Source organism: Periophthalmus magnuspinnatus, chromosome 10, assembly GCF_009829125.3.
Source record: "Periophthalmus magnuspinnatus isolate fPerMag1 chromosome 10, fPerMag1.2.pri, whole genome shotgun sequence".
NCBI lineage: Eukaryota > Metazoa > Chordata > Actinopteri > Gobiiformes > Gobiidae > Periophthalmus > Periophthalmus magnuspinnatus.
Window position 1 is genome coordinate 11874389 of NC_047135.1, and position 16157 is coordinate 11890545.

Consider the following 16157-nt stretch of genomic DNA (forward strand, 5'->3'; position numbering starts at 1 on the left):
AAAAACAAAAGCAGCACTGTCAGGTCTACTGAAGTAGTATTGTAAAACAGTAACAGTATTTATGGTTTATTAAGAATGTTTCAGGCGTAGTAATTAATTAAGAGTTAGGGTTAAGCAATAGTGGAAGAAGTACTCAATTTTGTTACTTAAGTAAAAGTACAGATACCAGAGCAACAAAATACTTGTAAGTAAAATTAGCACTAAAAATCACTAAAAACTCTACTTAAATAAAAGTATTACAATTAGTATTAGTACTTAAAGAGTGAAAAGTAAAAGTATTCTGCACAGATCTAATAAAGCTTAAAATGTAGTGATTTTGATAAAGATTTGTGTTGAAATTTATTCAACAGAAACATTTGAATTGTAGCAGGTCTCTAGTATTAAAAATACTTTGACTTTGCAGTCCAGTTCAAAAGTGTAATGGAGTAGAAATTACAGATTCCTTCTCTCAAATGTAGTAAAGTAAAAGTAAAAACTATTCACTTCAAAATCTACTTAAGTAAAGTACAGATACCTAAAATTTATATCTAAGTACAGTACTTTACTACTTTTATTTTGTTACTTTCCACCACTGGGGTGAAGAGGTTTGATAAGGATATTAAATCAAGTAGTTATTAAGACTAGTAAACTAATTGTTTGTTATGAATGGTCTTTCTTTACGGTTTATTGGGGCTAGTTATATTGTGGTAATTATAAAGTGTTAAGTGTAACATGTGACCATATTTCTTTATACAACTTTAAGAGTCTAGTGGCAACAACATTTCAAGTCTGGCACTGTAAACAACATATGCTGTTTATACATGAGCCTCAGTGACTAAGACTGTTCCTAATCAGACTGTATTTCTGTATGCTTGACATTTTGTACCTTGGCATGTTGTTGATGCTCTACCAACCTCCATCTGTGCTCCCCTCTTAGGACGAAAAAGCTGAGGGCTTCATCAGTCTCCCAGAGTTCAGAATAGACCGCGCCATTGAGTGCCGGAGGAAATTGTAAGTGTCTAAAAAAAAAATTACTAATCAAGAATCATTTGCAGCGCCACGCTCTCCAAGTGAAAGCATGAGCGCATGAGAGGCGGCTAATGCTAATGTATCCCTGTGTGCGTTTGATTGACAGTGCCTTCAAAGCCTGCCATCCCAAAATCAAGAGCTTCTTTTTTGCCACAGACTGTCTCGAGGAAATGAACAGGTGAGTGGAAAGATGTGGGTTTTGTATCGTTTCAGCATGATGTAATATGCTTCCTTGCTTTTAAATTCTACCCCTCACATCATTAAAGCAAATCAATAATACAGCGTCAATACATACTAATATGAAAGGGACTGGATGTGTCACCATGTTTCTGATTTTTTAAAGTATATCTTTAGAAAGGTGCTAGTGACATGATATTACAGGTGCACTGTGTAACTTTTCTGCTGATGGATTTGTCATCTGCTTGTCTTTATAGAAATATCATTGCTTTGAAAGGTTCCACGGTATGGCATTAAACTTACCTGCGTCCATGGAAGCAGGTGATGGCACCAGGTTAAGATACAGGTCAGATTTGTGAAGAGGCGAGTAAGAATTCATGCTTTGAAAGGTATTTCTTAAGCAAAAAAAAACATCAATTCATCAGTAAAGGCAATACAGATACGTTTTATGCTATACTGTGGAACATTCCCAGGAAAGCAATAGCATCTCCATGGAAACAAGCACATCGTGGAAATTGCACAGGCTTTCCTTTTAAGTGTTCCCCAATTCTGTGTAAACAAATAGGAAATGTCCTCTTCTAATTCAGTCCAGACACCAGTTAGACAGTCGGGTTCTTCATGCATATTTAAATAGAGTAAACCCGCTTTACACAGGGCTAATCCCACAGATACAACATGTGCATGAATAAGACATGAGCTGTGTTAGGTCCTGTGTGACATATTTAGACGAGTGTGATGTGACGATCCCTCATTATCCACACCTCTGCTCCAACACACCGGGACATAATTGAACCACACTAATTAAGCATCTAAATGTGACTGCCATGCTGGGTTAATGGGCGCCTGTGTGAAAAGGCTGTTGTCTATAGTTTTCATGCATTTGTAGGTGAAGATGGGTAATTGTAATGAAGTTGTATAGATGTATCATGGAGTTATACAGTAGGGGGAAAAGACATGGTCAGTTTTCAACAGTTTGGTAAGGCAATACAAAATAAGAAATAAAATTCTGTTGGAGTGTGGTATTTTTAGTTATGCCTAAAATTCAACCATTATAAATTCAGATTCGACTTTCTGCAAACACAACCATCTGATTGCACTGACCCGTTCAAGCGTTGAGGGTACAGCACCAAAACACTATATGGTACAGAAGAGGCGCATTGAATATATGGCCTAGAGGGGCATTGAATATATGGCACAGAGGTGGGATAGTAGCTCACTTGGTAGAGTGAGCTACTATCCCACCCACTCATCGGATCCCACCCACTCCCACCCACTCATCGGAAGGTTGGCGGTTCAAAACCCATTCTCTACAGAAACATCATTGGTAGAGCAGTCGGCTGACCCAGGTTGCTATCATTGTGTCCTCTGGCAAGACACTTAACCCACCTCACCGCCAGTGTCTGGGTATATTAGTGTATGTATGTGTGTGAATGAGAGAGTGGTTCCTTGATGTAAAGTGGTTTGAATGCCTTGAAGGTGGAAAAGTACTGTATAAAAATGTGACCATTTACCATTTTACCAATATATGTTACAGAGGAGGGACAGCGAATATATAGTACAGGGAGGACAGAGGGAATATATGGATAGAAGGATGCTGCCAGGAAACAGAAGGTCTAGAGGAAGACCAATGAGGTGATTTATAAAGTAAAAGATAAGAGAGGGTCACATTATGGGAAGCTTTTGCCTTCACATGCACACATTTTAGTAGTTCTAGAGGACAGGCTTCACACATGGCTGTTAATAATATATTTGTGGAGACTTTTTTTTATCATTGTCCTTCATCTACTGGCTTAAGTCACTTCTATAGTTAGATTAATAGAAGAGTATTACGTCTCAATGTCACCAAGCGTCTCCTCTGTTTGAATACAGATTGGTAAAAAGATGATGATTCATGAGATGACTTGACTGTTTCTTCTGTACGGAGCCGGAGATCTATTCTTAGATATGACCTTATTTGGTTTGTGTTGAGATATGGGACAAGACAAGTGCAAGGAAAAAAGGACAAGGGAGGGTTTGAAGTTAAAGGTACACTGTGTAACTTTACTGTCTGCCACCTGCTTTTCACCATGGAACTGTTATTACCTGGAATGTTCCACAGCATGGCATTACACATATCTATATTACAAATGTTCAAACATGTGTTTTCATGTGCTTAAAAAATACCTTAAAAAATATGTATTCTTATCGTGAGGGGGGTCACCTCTACTGATCTTGGTGGTGTGAAGAGATGTAAGTTAAATGCGACATTCCAGGGAAAACAATGGCATTTCCACAGAAACAGAAAGTAGGTGATGGACCCTCAACCATTAAAGTTACATAGTGTACCTCTAAGAATGGATGATTTAAGAGAGTGACATCATGTACATATACTACATATATATAATCTTGAAGTTTTAAATGAGGGTGGGGGACAGACAAAATTAGCAGCAAACATGTCACCTATTGTAATATAAACTGCTTCTAAAGTAAACAGTTTTCTTGCATTTTCAGATGGATGAACAGACTGGGGCTGGCTGCCATTGGCTACACACCCGATGACCCTGTGCCACGTCCAGATGAAGGTATTTTCTCAATACATATTTTGCATAACAGTATTCGTGGTAGTAGTACTAATATTGTTGTAATAGTACTAGATGCATTAGTAGTATTGGTATTAGTACTAACATTTTTGTAATTTATTTTATAAATCAAATGTTTTGGGGTTTTTTACTTCTTTTTTATTGCTTTAAAATCAGAATTGTATGCCAGTGCAGTACACATTTCGGTAAAACAGTACAATAATGGCAAGATGCATTTGCTTAAAACTGGAGAAAATATCTGAAGTGTGTAAACCACTCTAAACTTCTGAATTGAAGTCATTTTAAAGGTGCTGTACCTGCTTTTTACTGTCTTAAAAATGTGAAAAACAGAGCTAGTCAATTGTAAAAGGTTTGCAGTGTTCCAAAGTTATTCCTCACTTACCTTATGCATCCCAAACATTGTAAGTACTCATTGTGATGAGCACTTTTACAGCTGTCAGACACAAGTACAGAGTTTTGCCATGATCGGACAATAAAAGGCTTTATAATTAGATGCAGACAGCACATAGCAGACTTATTTTGACCTTAAGAGCTGCTTAGACAATATATTTGTACTGGGGCAAGACATATATTGCTCAAATACATGGGAACAATGAGGTACAGGACCTTTAACTATCTATATCATTTTAATGTGTTAATGTGCTGTTTTTTACTTCTCAGATTACTGGAGTGAGAGTGACCAGGATGATGTGGATGGGTCCATGACTCTGAAACAAGAGGGTCCTTCATCCATGTGCGACACTTATCACCGCACCCCATCGGTAAGACACACTTCTGAAAGAATAATTTATCTTTAAAAGCACATCAGTTTTTTCAGAATCTCCAAACATTAATAAAACATCTGAGAGAGAGACTTAGGAAGACTAGGATTCTGTTTATTCTGCTGCCAGTGACTATGCACAATGTGGCCTCTAGATGGCAACAAAGTACAGTAAATCTTTTTGAAATATGCGTCAAATTCAGAATAATGAAAAATTAGGACCGTTGCCATAGCAATGAACAATTTATTATCTCATTAAAAATATTGTTGAACAGTAAAAAGTCTTCAAAATGTTGCATATAACAGGAAACAAACACACGAAATGTATTATTTAACACAAGGACTGTCCATAGTGTTGTCGAAGTGCTTTTAAAACACTACTCTATTTTGCCTAGTAAAATAGAAACAAGTTTTAACATTAGCTATTATATGTACAGAAATTACTTGCATACTAATCACAGTTTTTATTTTGTCTTATTAACATGATTTATACCAAAGAGATATATTAAATATCATTGCCTAAGTTATTTAAAAAGCACATTAAAGATCCTATATTACGCAAAATTTACCCTTGTGAGCTTTAAACCATGTTAGAATGTTGTTGCCTCATCAAAAACATACCTTGAGTTGTGTTTTATCCATTCACACATATTCAAGTCCTTAGCAAAGAGCAAAGAGCCCCGGACCCCATACTCCCAGAGCACCCCCCAAAGGACACCACGAGGGACACGGTCGAATGCCTTCTCCAGATCCACAAAACACATGTGGACTGGTTGGGCATACTCCCATGAGCCCTCGAGGACCCGATGGAGAGTATAGAGCTGGTCCAGTGTTCCACGACCAGGACGAAAACCACACTGCTCCTCCTGAATCCGAGGTTCGACTATCGGTCGGATTCTCCTCTCCAGCACCCTGGAATAGACCTTACCGGGAAGGCTGAGGAGTGTGATTCCCCTGTAATTGGAACACACCCTCCGGTCCCCCTTTTTATACAGAGGGACCACCACCCCGGTCTGCCATTCCACAGGTACTGTCCCCGACCGCCACGCGATGTTGCAGAGACGTGTCAGCCAAGACAGTCCCACAACATCCAGAGACTTGAGGTACTCAGGACGGATCTCATCCACCCCCGGAGCCTTGCCACCGAGGAGCTTGCCAACCACCTCAGTGACTTCAGCCAGGGTGATGGACGAGTCCGCCTCTGGGTCCCCAGTTTCTGCTTCCTCCTCGGAAGACGTGACAGTGGGATTGAGGAGATCCTCAAAGTATTCCTTCCACCGCCCGACAACATCCCCAGTCGAGGTCAGCAGCTCTCCACCCGCACTGTAAACAGTGTTGGTGAAGCACTGCTTTCCCCTCCTGAGGCGTCGGACGGTTTGCCAGAATCTCTTTGAGGCCGTCCGATAGTCCTCCTCCATGGCCTCCCCGAACTCCTCCCAACCCCGAGTTTTTGCCTCTGTGACTGCCCGAGCCGCGGCACGCTTGGCCTGCCGGTACTCATCAGCTGCCTCAGGAGTCCCACGAGCCAACAAGGCTCGATAGGACTCCTTCTTCAGCTTGACGGCATCCCTTACTTCCGGTGTCCACCACCGGGTTCGGGGATTGCCGCCGCGACAAGCACCACAGACCTTACGACCACAGCTACGAGCAGCCGCATCAACAATAGAGGTGGAGAACATGGCCCACTCGGAGTCCATGTCTCCAACCTCCCCCGGGATCAGGGAGAAGCTCTCCCGGAGGCGGGAGTTGAAGACCCCCCTGACAGAGGGCTCCGCCAGACGTTCCCAGCAGACCCTCACAATACGCTTGGGCCTGCCAGGTCTGTCCGGCTTCCTCCTCCGCCAGCGGATCCAACTCACCACCAGGTGGTGATCAGTTGACAGCTCAGCCCCTCTCTTCACCCGAGTGTCCAAGACACGCGGTCGGAGGTCAGATGACACGAAAACAAAGTCGATCATCGACCTCCGACCTAGAGTGTCCTGGTGCCATGTGCACCGATGGACACCCTTGTGCTCGAACATGGTGTTTGTTATGGACAAGCTGTGACTAGCACAGAAGTCCAATAACAAAACACCGCTCGGGTTCAGATCGGGGAGGCCGTTCCTCCCAATCACGCCCCTCCAAGTGTCACTGTCGTTACCCACATGGGCGTTGAAGTCCCCCAGGAGAACAACGGAGTCCCCGGTTGGTGCACTGTCTAGTACCCCTCCCAGGGACTCCAAGAAGGCCGGGTACTCTGCACTGCTGTTTGGCCCGTAGGCCGACACAACAGTGAGAGACCTGTCCCCGACCCGAAGGCGCAGGGACGCGACCCTCTCGTTCACCGGAGTGAACCCCAACACGCAGTGGCTGAGCTGTGGGGCAATGAGCAAGCCCACACCAGCTCGCCGCCGCTCCCCGCGGGCAACGCCAGAGAAATGGAGAGTCCAACCCCTCTCAAGAAGATGGGTTCCAGAGCCCAAGCTGTGCGTGGAGGTGAGGCCGACTATATCTAGCCGGTAACGCTCAACCTCCCGCACAAGCTCAGGCTCCTTCCCCCCCAGCGAGGTGACATTCCATGTCCCCAGAGCTAGTCTCCATGTCCGGAGATCCGGTCGTCGAGGTCCCCGCCTTCGACTGCTACCCGGATCTCTCCGCACCCGCCCCTCATGGCTCCTCCCGCAGGTGGTGGGTCCACGGGAGGACGGCCCCACGTCGTTTCTTCGGGCTGGGCCCGACCGGGCCCCGTGGGGAAAGGCCCGGCCACCAGGCGCTCGCTGCCGAGCACCCACCCCAGGCCTGGCTCCAGGGTGGGGCCCCGGTAACGCCAGTCCGGGCGACGTAAACTGCCTTGTTGTATTTTTCTTCATGAAGGGCTTCTGAACCGCTCTTAGTCAGACCCGTCTCCGAGGACCTGTTTGCCATGGGTGACCCTACCAGGGGCATGAAGCCCCCGACAACATAGCTCCCAGGATCATTCGGGTGCTCAAACCCCTCCACCACGTTAAGGTGGCGGTTCGGGGAGGGGCTTTGCTAAGGGCTGTCCGGTCCCTGTATGACCGGAGCAGGAGCTGTGTTCGCATTGCCGGCAGTAAGTCAGACCTGTTCCCAGTGCATGTTGGACTCCGCCAGGGCTGCCCTTTGTCACCGGTTCTGTTCATTATATTTATGGACAGAATTTCTAGGCGCAGCCAGGGGCCGGAGGGGGCCTGGTTTGGGAACCACAGGATTTCATCTCTGCTGTTTGCAGATGATGTTGTCCTGATGGCTTCTTCGAGCCAGGACCTGCAGCAGGCACTGGGGCGGTTTGCAGCCGAGTGTGAAGCGGCTGGGATGAGAATCAGCCCCTCCAAATCCGAGGCCATGGTTCTCGACCGGAAAAAGGTGGTTTGCTCTCTCCGGGTGGGTGGTGAGTCTCTGCCCCAAGTGGAGGAGTTCAAGTATCTCGGGGTCTTGTTCACGAGTGAGGGAAGGATGGAGCGTGAGATTGACAGGCGGATCGGTGCAGCGTCTGCAGTGATGCGGTCGCTGTATCGGTCCGTTGTGGTAAAGAAGGAGCTGAGCCGGAAGGCGAAGCTCTCGATTTACCGGTCAATCTACGTTCCTACCCTCACCTATGGTCATGAGCTTTGGGTAATGACCGAAAGGACAAGATCGCGGATACAAGCGGCTGAAATGGGCTTCCTCCGCAGAGTGGCCGGGCGCACCCTTAGGGATAGGGTGAGGAGCTCGGTCACACGGGAGGAGCTCGGAGTAGAGCCGCTGCTCCTACACGTTGAGAGGAACCAGCTGAGGTGGCTCGGGCATCTGCTCAGGATGCCTCCTGGACGCCTCCCTAGGGAGGTGTTCTGGGCATGTCCCACCGGGAGGAGGCCCCGGGGAAGACCCAGGACACGCTGGAGGGACTATGTCTCTCGGCTGGCCTGGGAACGCCTTGGGGTCCCACCGGAGGAGCTGGAGGACGTGTCCGGGGTGAGGGAAGTCTGGGAGTCCCTGCTTAGACTGCTGCCCCCGCGACCCGGCCCCGGATAAGCGGAAGAAAATGGATGGATGGATGGACATATTCAAGTAACCCTTTAGTATCAGTCTGTCCACATCTCCAAAGCTCCAAAGCTCAAAATGCTCTACCTCCACCTTATGATGTCATGTAGTGATAGTTTTCAAGTTAACAACTACCTTTTACCTTTTACTCAGTGGAGATAGGCAATTCCGGGGCTGAAATCATTCAAACGATTCTAGTGAAGGTGCATGGAGTTTGAATAGACGGTGGAGCACTTCCTGTATGTTTGTGATGAGGAAACAACAGTATAACATATATCAGAAAATCTTCTAATATGGACCCTTTAAAAGAACCTCAGCTGACCCACCCAAGTATTGTGCAGGCAGTTTTAATGTGTATGTGAATTGATATAAATAACTATAATATAGTATTTATAGAGTGTATATATATATATATATATATATATATATATATATATATATATATATATAATATTGGGCATTGCAAAGAGAGACAAAAACATTCAAGTTTTGTTCATAAAAGTTTTTTATATTTATTTTTTGTTTAGTTGTAAGATAAGTGTGGAAAGGACTGCTCTAGTCATGCCAGTCATTCCCAAGCTGTTGTTTTAACCATCATCATGTCATTGCTTATTGCTTTTTGTACCTCCTTGTCCCTCTGTCTGCTATAACCGTAATGTTTCTTCACAATCTCTCCATATCTATTACACATGTTTTTGTCCACTTTTACCTGTACACTTTCCTCTATCACTAACTTATCTGCTCCACCTCACCTCACCTGTCCCACCCAAAGACTAACTTACTCCATACCTATAACCACCTACCCCGCTCGGTTAGCTCCATGAGTCTCCTCCGCTCCACCCCCTCCCCTCGCCCCATTCCAATATCGCTGAGTGCGTCGACCTCCCCTATCCCACCACAGATGGTCTCTTCCACCTCCCCTCTCCCCCTTCAGGTCAACTCCTCCAGCCCTTTCCCGGAACCCAAACACGGACGCCACTTCTCCAGCGAATCCACGCATTCCCACTCTTCTGCGGAGGACCAGAGAGGAGATGGGATGGGAATGGGGACCGGGACGGGGAGCACCAGCACCCATTCGTCCGGTTGTCGCTCGTCACACCGCGAGAGGCGCTCGTGGCAAGACCTGATAGAGACGCCACTAACCAGCGCTGGTCTTCACTTCCTCCAAACAGCACCAGGGGAGACAGACTACGGTCACATGGGGACAATGGCAGCTGATATGGGGATCTACGGAGGGTTAGGGAGGCAGGCTATGTCCCCAGAGAGGCGCAGGCAAGCCACCCTCCCGGTCCGGAGACACCACGCAGCCGAGCGGGACCGGGAGAGAGATGGGCCGTTCCCTTTGGAGAGGGGCCCACACACTCACAGCCACACACACAGACGCTCATCCCATAAGCAGAGGAGCCAGAGTCTGCCACGGAACAGAGACCCTATGCCCGGGAAGATACTGCACACCAGCGCCGCCCATGTGGAGGAGAGGAGCGAGGATGAGGAGGGAGACAGCCAGGCCGACATGCGGGAGGCAGAGGAGGGTAAGAAAATAGGTAGTTTGATTCTAGAAATGCTTTTGCTTCTGCTTGTTGTCTGCTTCTTTTACAAGCTCTATTTGTCCCACTGGTAAACTACATAAAAAAGTGGAGTCAGTGCCATGATGGATAAAAAGATGTCTATGAGAATGCAACATATTCCAAATCCATCCATTCATGTCAGATATGAATGAAATATTATCAAACTGCTTTTAAGAATGAATTACTGTAACATAATTGTTTTGGAGAGTAACATAATTGGTTACTCTCCAAATTACTATGTTTTTTGCCCTTTTTAGCAGTTCCATGTGTAATTGAGGATGGGAAATCTTGTCATTTTGAAATTGCAATATCTTTCCCCAATCGAAGATATAACCATGATTGTAACTTTATGTAAAATCTAGATTGAGTAGTGCATCTTAATTGGTTGATCTAAGTAAATGAGTATTGAAGTATCAGATAAGAAATCCTGTATTCATCCCACAGTGGGAAATTACAGTATAACACCAGCCTAACAGATTATTTGCCTAACTTCAGACCTGCGTGAGCTGAGAGTGGAGAGTAGAGAGAGGAGAGTGTCGGAGGGCCGCGAGCGGAGGGTTTCAGATGGTCGGGACCCCTTGGAGAACCTGGATGGTTTGGAGCAGCTGTACAGAGCTCTGGAGCAAGCCAACGTCACAGCCCTGGGAGACCCTCGCCCCAGCAGCAGACAGGACCTGAGGCGCTGCTTTACCCACAGAGCCCGAGACCCCCTGCTCAACGACAGACTGCACCGAGTGAGGGCACTGAGGAGCACGCTCAAGGTATGGACATTGATGAACTATGGGTGATAGGATAGCACTACGTGTTTAACACAGTATGTGTAGTGCAGTCTCATTGGGTGTGGTGTTGCACTAAATTCAAGATGTTCGTAAAGTATGAATGCAGTCGGGGTGTCTGAAACATTTCTAAGTATCTCTGATCCTAACATTTTAAATTACTTGGGTAAAGCACTAATTTAATTAAGTTTACTGCTCAGGGATATGTAATATCATTCATCACCTGCTAGTCTCCAAGGAGAGTTATTTCTTTGCCCAGAATGTTACACAGTATGACATTAAACATAAACTTTTTTTGATTACAGATAGTTTTATTGCTTAAAATTACCTTGAAAGGAATGCATTGTTACTGTTAATGGGTCTGGCTATCCACAAATCTGATCTGTAGCTTGGCCTGTTGGTGTCTTCAGCTTTTCTTCAATAAAAAGTTAAGTCTAATGTCTTGCAGTGGAACATTCCAGGCAAACCATTCACCAGAAAGGTTACATATTGCACCTTTGATGAAACAACTTAGCGTTCACCTTCATAACACTTCCCTGCTGCAATTTTAAAACCCATTCTTGTAATATAGAGTTTCTTCCTCCTTTTAATTCCTCTTGTGTCTATGTCCAGGCCAAAGAGTCAGAGCTGGCTGTGATCTGCGCTCTGCTGGAGGAGCCTGGACTGTCCTCACAAACCTTCAGAGAGTGGAAACAGTGGCACAGCGACCTCTTCTCAGACATCTGTCAACTCAGCCCCGGATCCAATGGACAGGATGACCTTTCACCACTCGGGGCACCACTCATGACCCACACACACTCCTTCATCGAGACGCACGTGTAACCAGGGGCGACCAGACTGATCCATCATGATTATATACGAGACAGCTCTGTGGGAAAAAACAGAAGACGCCTTCTGGATTTCCTATATATATGAAATATTTTGAACTATCAACAAATTTAGAATATTACAATTTACAATGTTGGAAAAAAATGTTTATTATTACTACTGATTTACTCACTGTTGCCTTTGCTTTCTAAATCAGTGGTTTTCAACAGTCTGCAAGCTTGTTGGTGGTACGTGGACTCTTCTTCTGTCACAGTAGTGCAGTCCTATTCTAGGCCTGGTTTAGCCCTAGTTTAGACCTTGTATAGTCCCGTTATAGACTTGGTTTAGAGCTGGTGGTAGTCTAAGCTAACTATCTTCTTAGATGGTACTTAGTGTGAAAAGTTTGAGAACCACTGGTCTAAATTGTCTTAAAAATTTACAGGTTGATACATTATTCGTTCAGACATATTCAATCCGCTGACCACCGCACAGTATTCAGTTTCAGTTGTAGAAATTTAACCAACAACCTTTGTGTTAGGGGTCAAATTTCTGCTGACTGAACTAGTGCCACCCACAACACTGGTTTGCAGTCGTGGATAAAACTATGATCTATGGGCTGTGGGCTGTGTACTGCTGTATACAGAAAAATATGTTGAATGAAAAGTAATTGAAAACTCATCTAATGTGACAAATTAATGACTTTGATCCAACAAGAAATAAGTGCAAAAAAGTAGTTTGGTACTTACAAGAGCTGAAATAATGTTCACTTTTTAAAAAATATATGAGAAATCTAGAATGGGTCCCATTATGCTGTCCATCAAAACCCTGGTCCCATCTGAACCTGAGCATGCCCCTCACAGACACTCCTCTTTCCTGTAACATGTGTAAATACAGCAAGGGGGCGCTAGAGAGACCTGTTCAACTTTTGATAATCCCAACAAACAAGGACCCCACAGGGTGCCTATTGCATGCCTGAACAAAAAGCATTACTCTTCCTTTGTCTATGTATCTCAGCATAAACGCCACTCCTCGCTTGTCAGGCAAACAAAAAAAAAATGACTTTTCTAAACACATTTTTCATTATTTATTTGTATGGTTTTATGTTTTGCGATTTTGATTTCAGGAGGTAGGGGGAGCTATGTAGCAGCAATACAGAGGAGATACCTTTTCACCACAGCACTGTACTTTTTGTACTGATGAACTTGCACCCAGAGCCAACAGTCCTCCCCCGCTCCTCCTTTCTATGATGTAATATTTTTGGTTTATTCATCGCATCTTGTGTTAAATTAGGGACCTCACTGTTTTTATAAAGCCTGAACTGACAGGACTGTGTTGAGATTGTAACTTTGTAAGTGTGAGAACGGTAGCTAAACACCACAAGCACTGACAAGCTTGGTGCATAAATCTCAAACTGTGAACTGAAGGATTGAATGCAATGACTACTATTCACTTTGCATTTTCTGTCTTCTCCTTCCTCCTATATTTTCCTACACGTTAAGCTTAGATCCGGACCTCTTCTCTCTGTATATGTGTATACTGATGTACAAATGTTTGCGTTTTTTCCACTACCACTGTGATCTGCTTCTAGAGGTAGCGGAGGGGAGAGAGAGTGTGTTGTTGATGTGTGCGTGTGCAAGTCATTTTCATTTTTTACCAAAGGGATAGTTCAAATTGGATGAGTGGATTCAATATGGTTCAGTGTTTATACCTGAGTAGAGATCAACAAACGATTGCTGTCAGTGGACCTCAAGTATAGCCATAGTCACAATCATTATGCTCAAAATCCTCCTTTCAACAGTTAGGAAATGTGCTATATAAACAAAACTAAAGAAAGAAATTGGAAGATTTGTGTCAATGTGCCACAAGCATTGTCAAACACATGGTTTTGATTATTGCGATATTGATAATTGTGTTTAAATATGTAGAGGATAATCTTTTGAGAGAAAAAAAGACAAATCAAATAACACAGGCAATAGCAGTGGTACTGTAGCCATAGCTGCCCCGGGGTAGACTGACTGAAGTGAGACTGCTGATCTGTCCTATTGTCCCCTACACCGAATCACTCACACCCATTTATATATAGGCAGAGAGCCTAGTTGGAGCTGGGCCTGAACACTGAAATTCATGTTAGTGGACGATGCTTTAACCACTGCCCACAAGCCATAAGTATGAAATTCTTTCCATATTTACCTTTATTTAATATAGAAAAGTAATTGGGTATGACCCTCATTTTCAATCATGTAGAGAGATCACAATATTTTAAAAAAAACTTAAACTATCAAGCCCATACAATCAAATAACACAATTAATTTAAGAAAGTTACAATGAAAATTAATTAGCTTCCTGTCAATTTAAGATACTAAGCTCAACAAATTGTGTGTTTAATTCATGGGTCTGCACTGACGGCAGTCCACTGTTGGCTATCCATTATAGACAGTTGAAAACCTCATTGTCCCATTCATAAAAAAGGAAGTATCCCTTTAGCCTGTGAATGCAAGATCTGCAAGGGAGTGTTTTGTTATTGATCCAAATGGAATCACTCACAATGAATGCACTTTCTATATATGTCTGTCTCATCAGCTACATCACAGGGTCTATCTATCCAAATGTCTCATCTTTGACCATTTCAAAATTATCAGGTAAACGCATTTGCCATCTCATTTTCTAAAAATTTGTGTACAGTCTACAAATATATTTAACATAGAAGAATATATAAAATCTATTTACGTTTTGTGTGATAGATATAATGTAAAGTATGTATTCTATGCCAAGATTTTTGCAGTGCCCCCCTTATCACTCCAATGCAGGGTGTTAGCAGTTTAAATCAACCTAGGAGATGCCAAACCACCAAACATTTTACAGTTTCTATTGGTTTACATCACGGAAAGACTATGAAAAATATATCTAAGAATACTCCTGGTAATGTGTTGCATGAGAAATGACAGAATTTGACTGGACAGGGTAATAATATTGTGGATCATTTGTATTGCTTTCCCCCTTAATCTTCCTAATCACATTTGCAAGAGAAGTTGTGTAGCGCATGAAAAATGCAAAACTTAGGAATTACTTTCTGTTTTTAACATGATTTCTTTTTATATGGCATTTATAGACACACACTGTACATTAATCAAGGAAGGATAATTGCTTCTCAGTATCTTTGCAGCTAAAATGAATATCATTAGGCTATTGATTTTCAAATGTGTGGCAAAGTGGTTAACCGCATAGTGAGAAGGTACCAAATTTGACTCTTCAGTTTCACTCACAAAATAAACACCTTTAAACATAGCAATCCCACAGAAAGATAATCTGCTAATCTCAACTCAGTTTAAATTTAAGAATAACACTAGTATTAACACAAAGTAAAATGCAAATTAAATAGACAATTTGGACCAAAACAGAACAAGACTGAACATGAAAATAATGTCTTTCAATTATTCCTGACAGACTGATCTGGTTACCACATGGCACTGGCTAAGTGGAGTGTGAATTCATGGGTTTCTGCTTCCTGTTATATTGTGCCATTTTGAGAACGGATTCAAAAGATGTAATTATTAATTGTCATGCCAACAGTTCTGACATTTCATCATTCTGAAACAAATGGCTATTTAAGATACTGTCACAAATAATGAGCTGCTTTGAACATTTTGATACTGAGAAGCAATGGAGCCTTTCTCAATGGTCTGCAAAGTCTGTGAAACTCAGATGACTGGCTTCATCTGTGCTGCCAGGCCAAGGACTCAATGGTGCCCCCTAGTGTCTAAGACCAGAGACATGTGTAGCACTCGCTGCATCCAGCACTGTCTGTTTCTTCATATTTAAGTGTCTTTTGTAAAAATAGTTTCTAGTTTTTCATCATATCACTGTTGAACTCAAATGCACCCGGATGTTGTTTTGAACAGTTTATTTGAAAGAAAATTAAATGATGCAAGCACTTTCCCTGTGCCTCCCATTGACAACCTGATAGATCTCTACACCTTTGGCTGTAGAAGCGTTTGACCTTTGTCTCATGTGTCTCTTGTGTCCCGTGTTTTGATTCGGCGTGTGCGTTTTGTTTTGGCACAGACTGTGTAAACCCTCCCGGACGACGGCTTGCAGTCTGACCCAGGCCCAAAGGCTCCACTGTGTGTTATTCAGGGGTGAACACCTCATGGTACATTGCACAGGTGTGAAGATGTAAGTTGCACTGCGACATTAAAAAAGGAACATATTGCTCTTTTTCAAGGATGATATTAGCTTACTGGTATTCTGTACATTAAACTGACTAAAGATGATATTGAAAAAAGAAAGAAAATTACATTTATTCTTCCTAAAGTAGCCTTTTTTGGTTTCATATATATGAATATATATATTACAAAAAATACAGATTGTAAACCTAAGTTGTTAAACTTTGACTTCAATAAACTGAATCCTCTGCACTACGAGACATTGTTCTATTACTTATTTAATTTATTATGCCTTGTGA

At 43.3% G+C, this 16157-nt stretch overlaps 1 protein-coding gene across 1 annotated transcript in view; it reads left to right on the plus strand.

The window, feature by feature from the left end:
• The window catches only part of si:ch211-26b3.4 (connector enhancer of kinase suppressor of ras 2), a 116673-nt gene extending 100561 nt beyond the window's left edge, over positions 1–16112 (plus strand). Inside the window, exons 18-24 of the mRNA XM_055225075.1 lie at positions 917–990; positions 1115–1186; positions 3676–3746; positions 4425–4525; positions 9479–10076; positions 10608–10873; positions 11501–16112. Of these exons, the coding sequence (XP_055081050.1) occupies positions 917–990; positions 1115–1186; positions 3676–3746; positions 4425–4525; positions 9479–10076; positions 10608–10873; positions 11501–11710 (1392 nt within the window). The 3' untranslated portion in view covers positions 11711–16112. The remainder of the gene's footprint in view (positions 1–916; positions 991–1114; positions 1187–3675; positions 3747–4424; positions 4526–9478; positions 10077–10607; positions 10874–11500) is intronic.
• Positions 16113–16157: the final 45 nt, after the last annotated feature.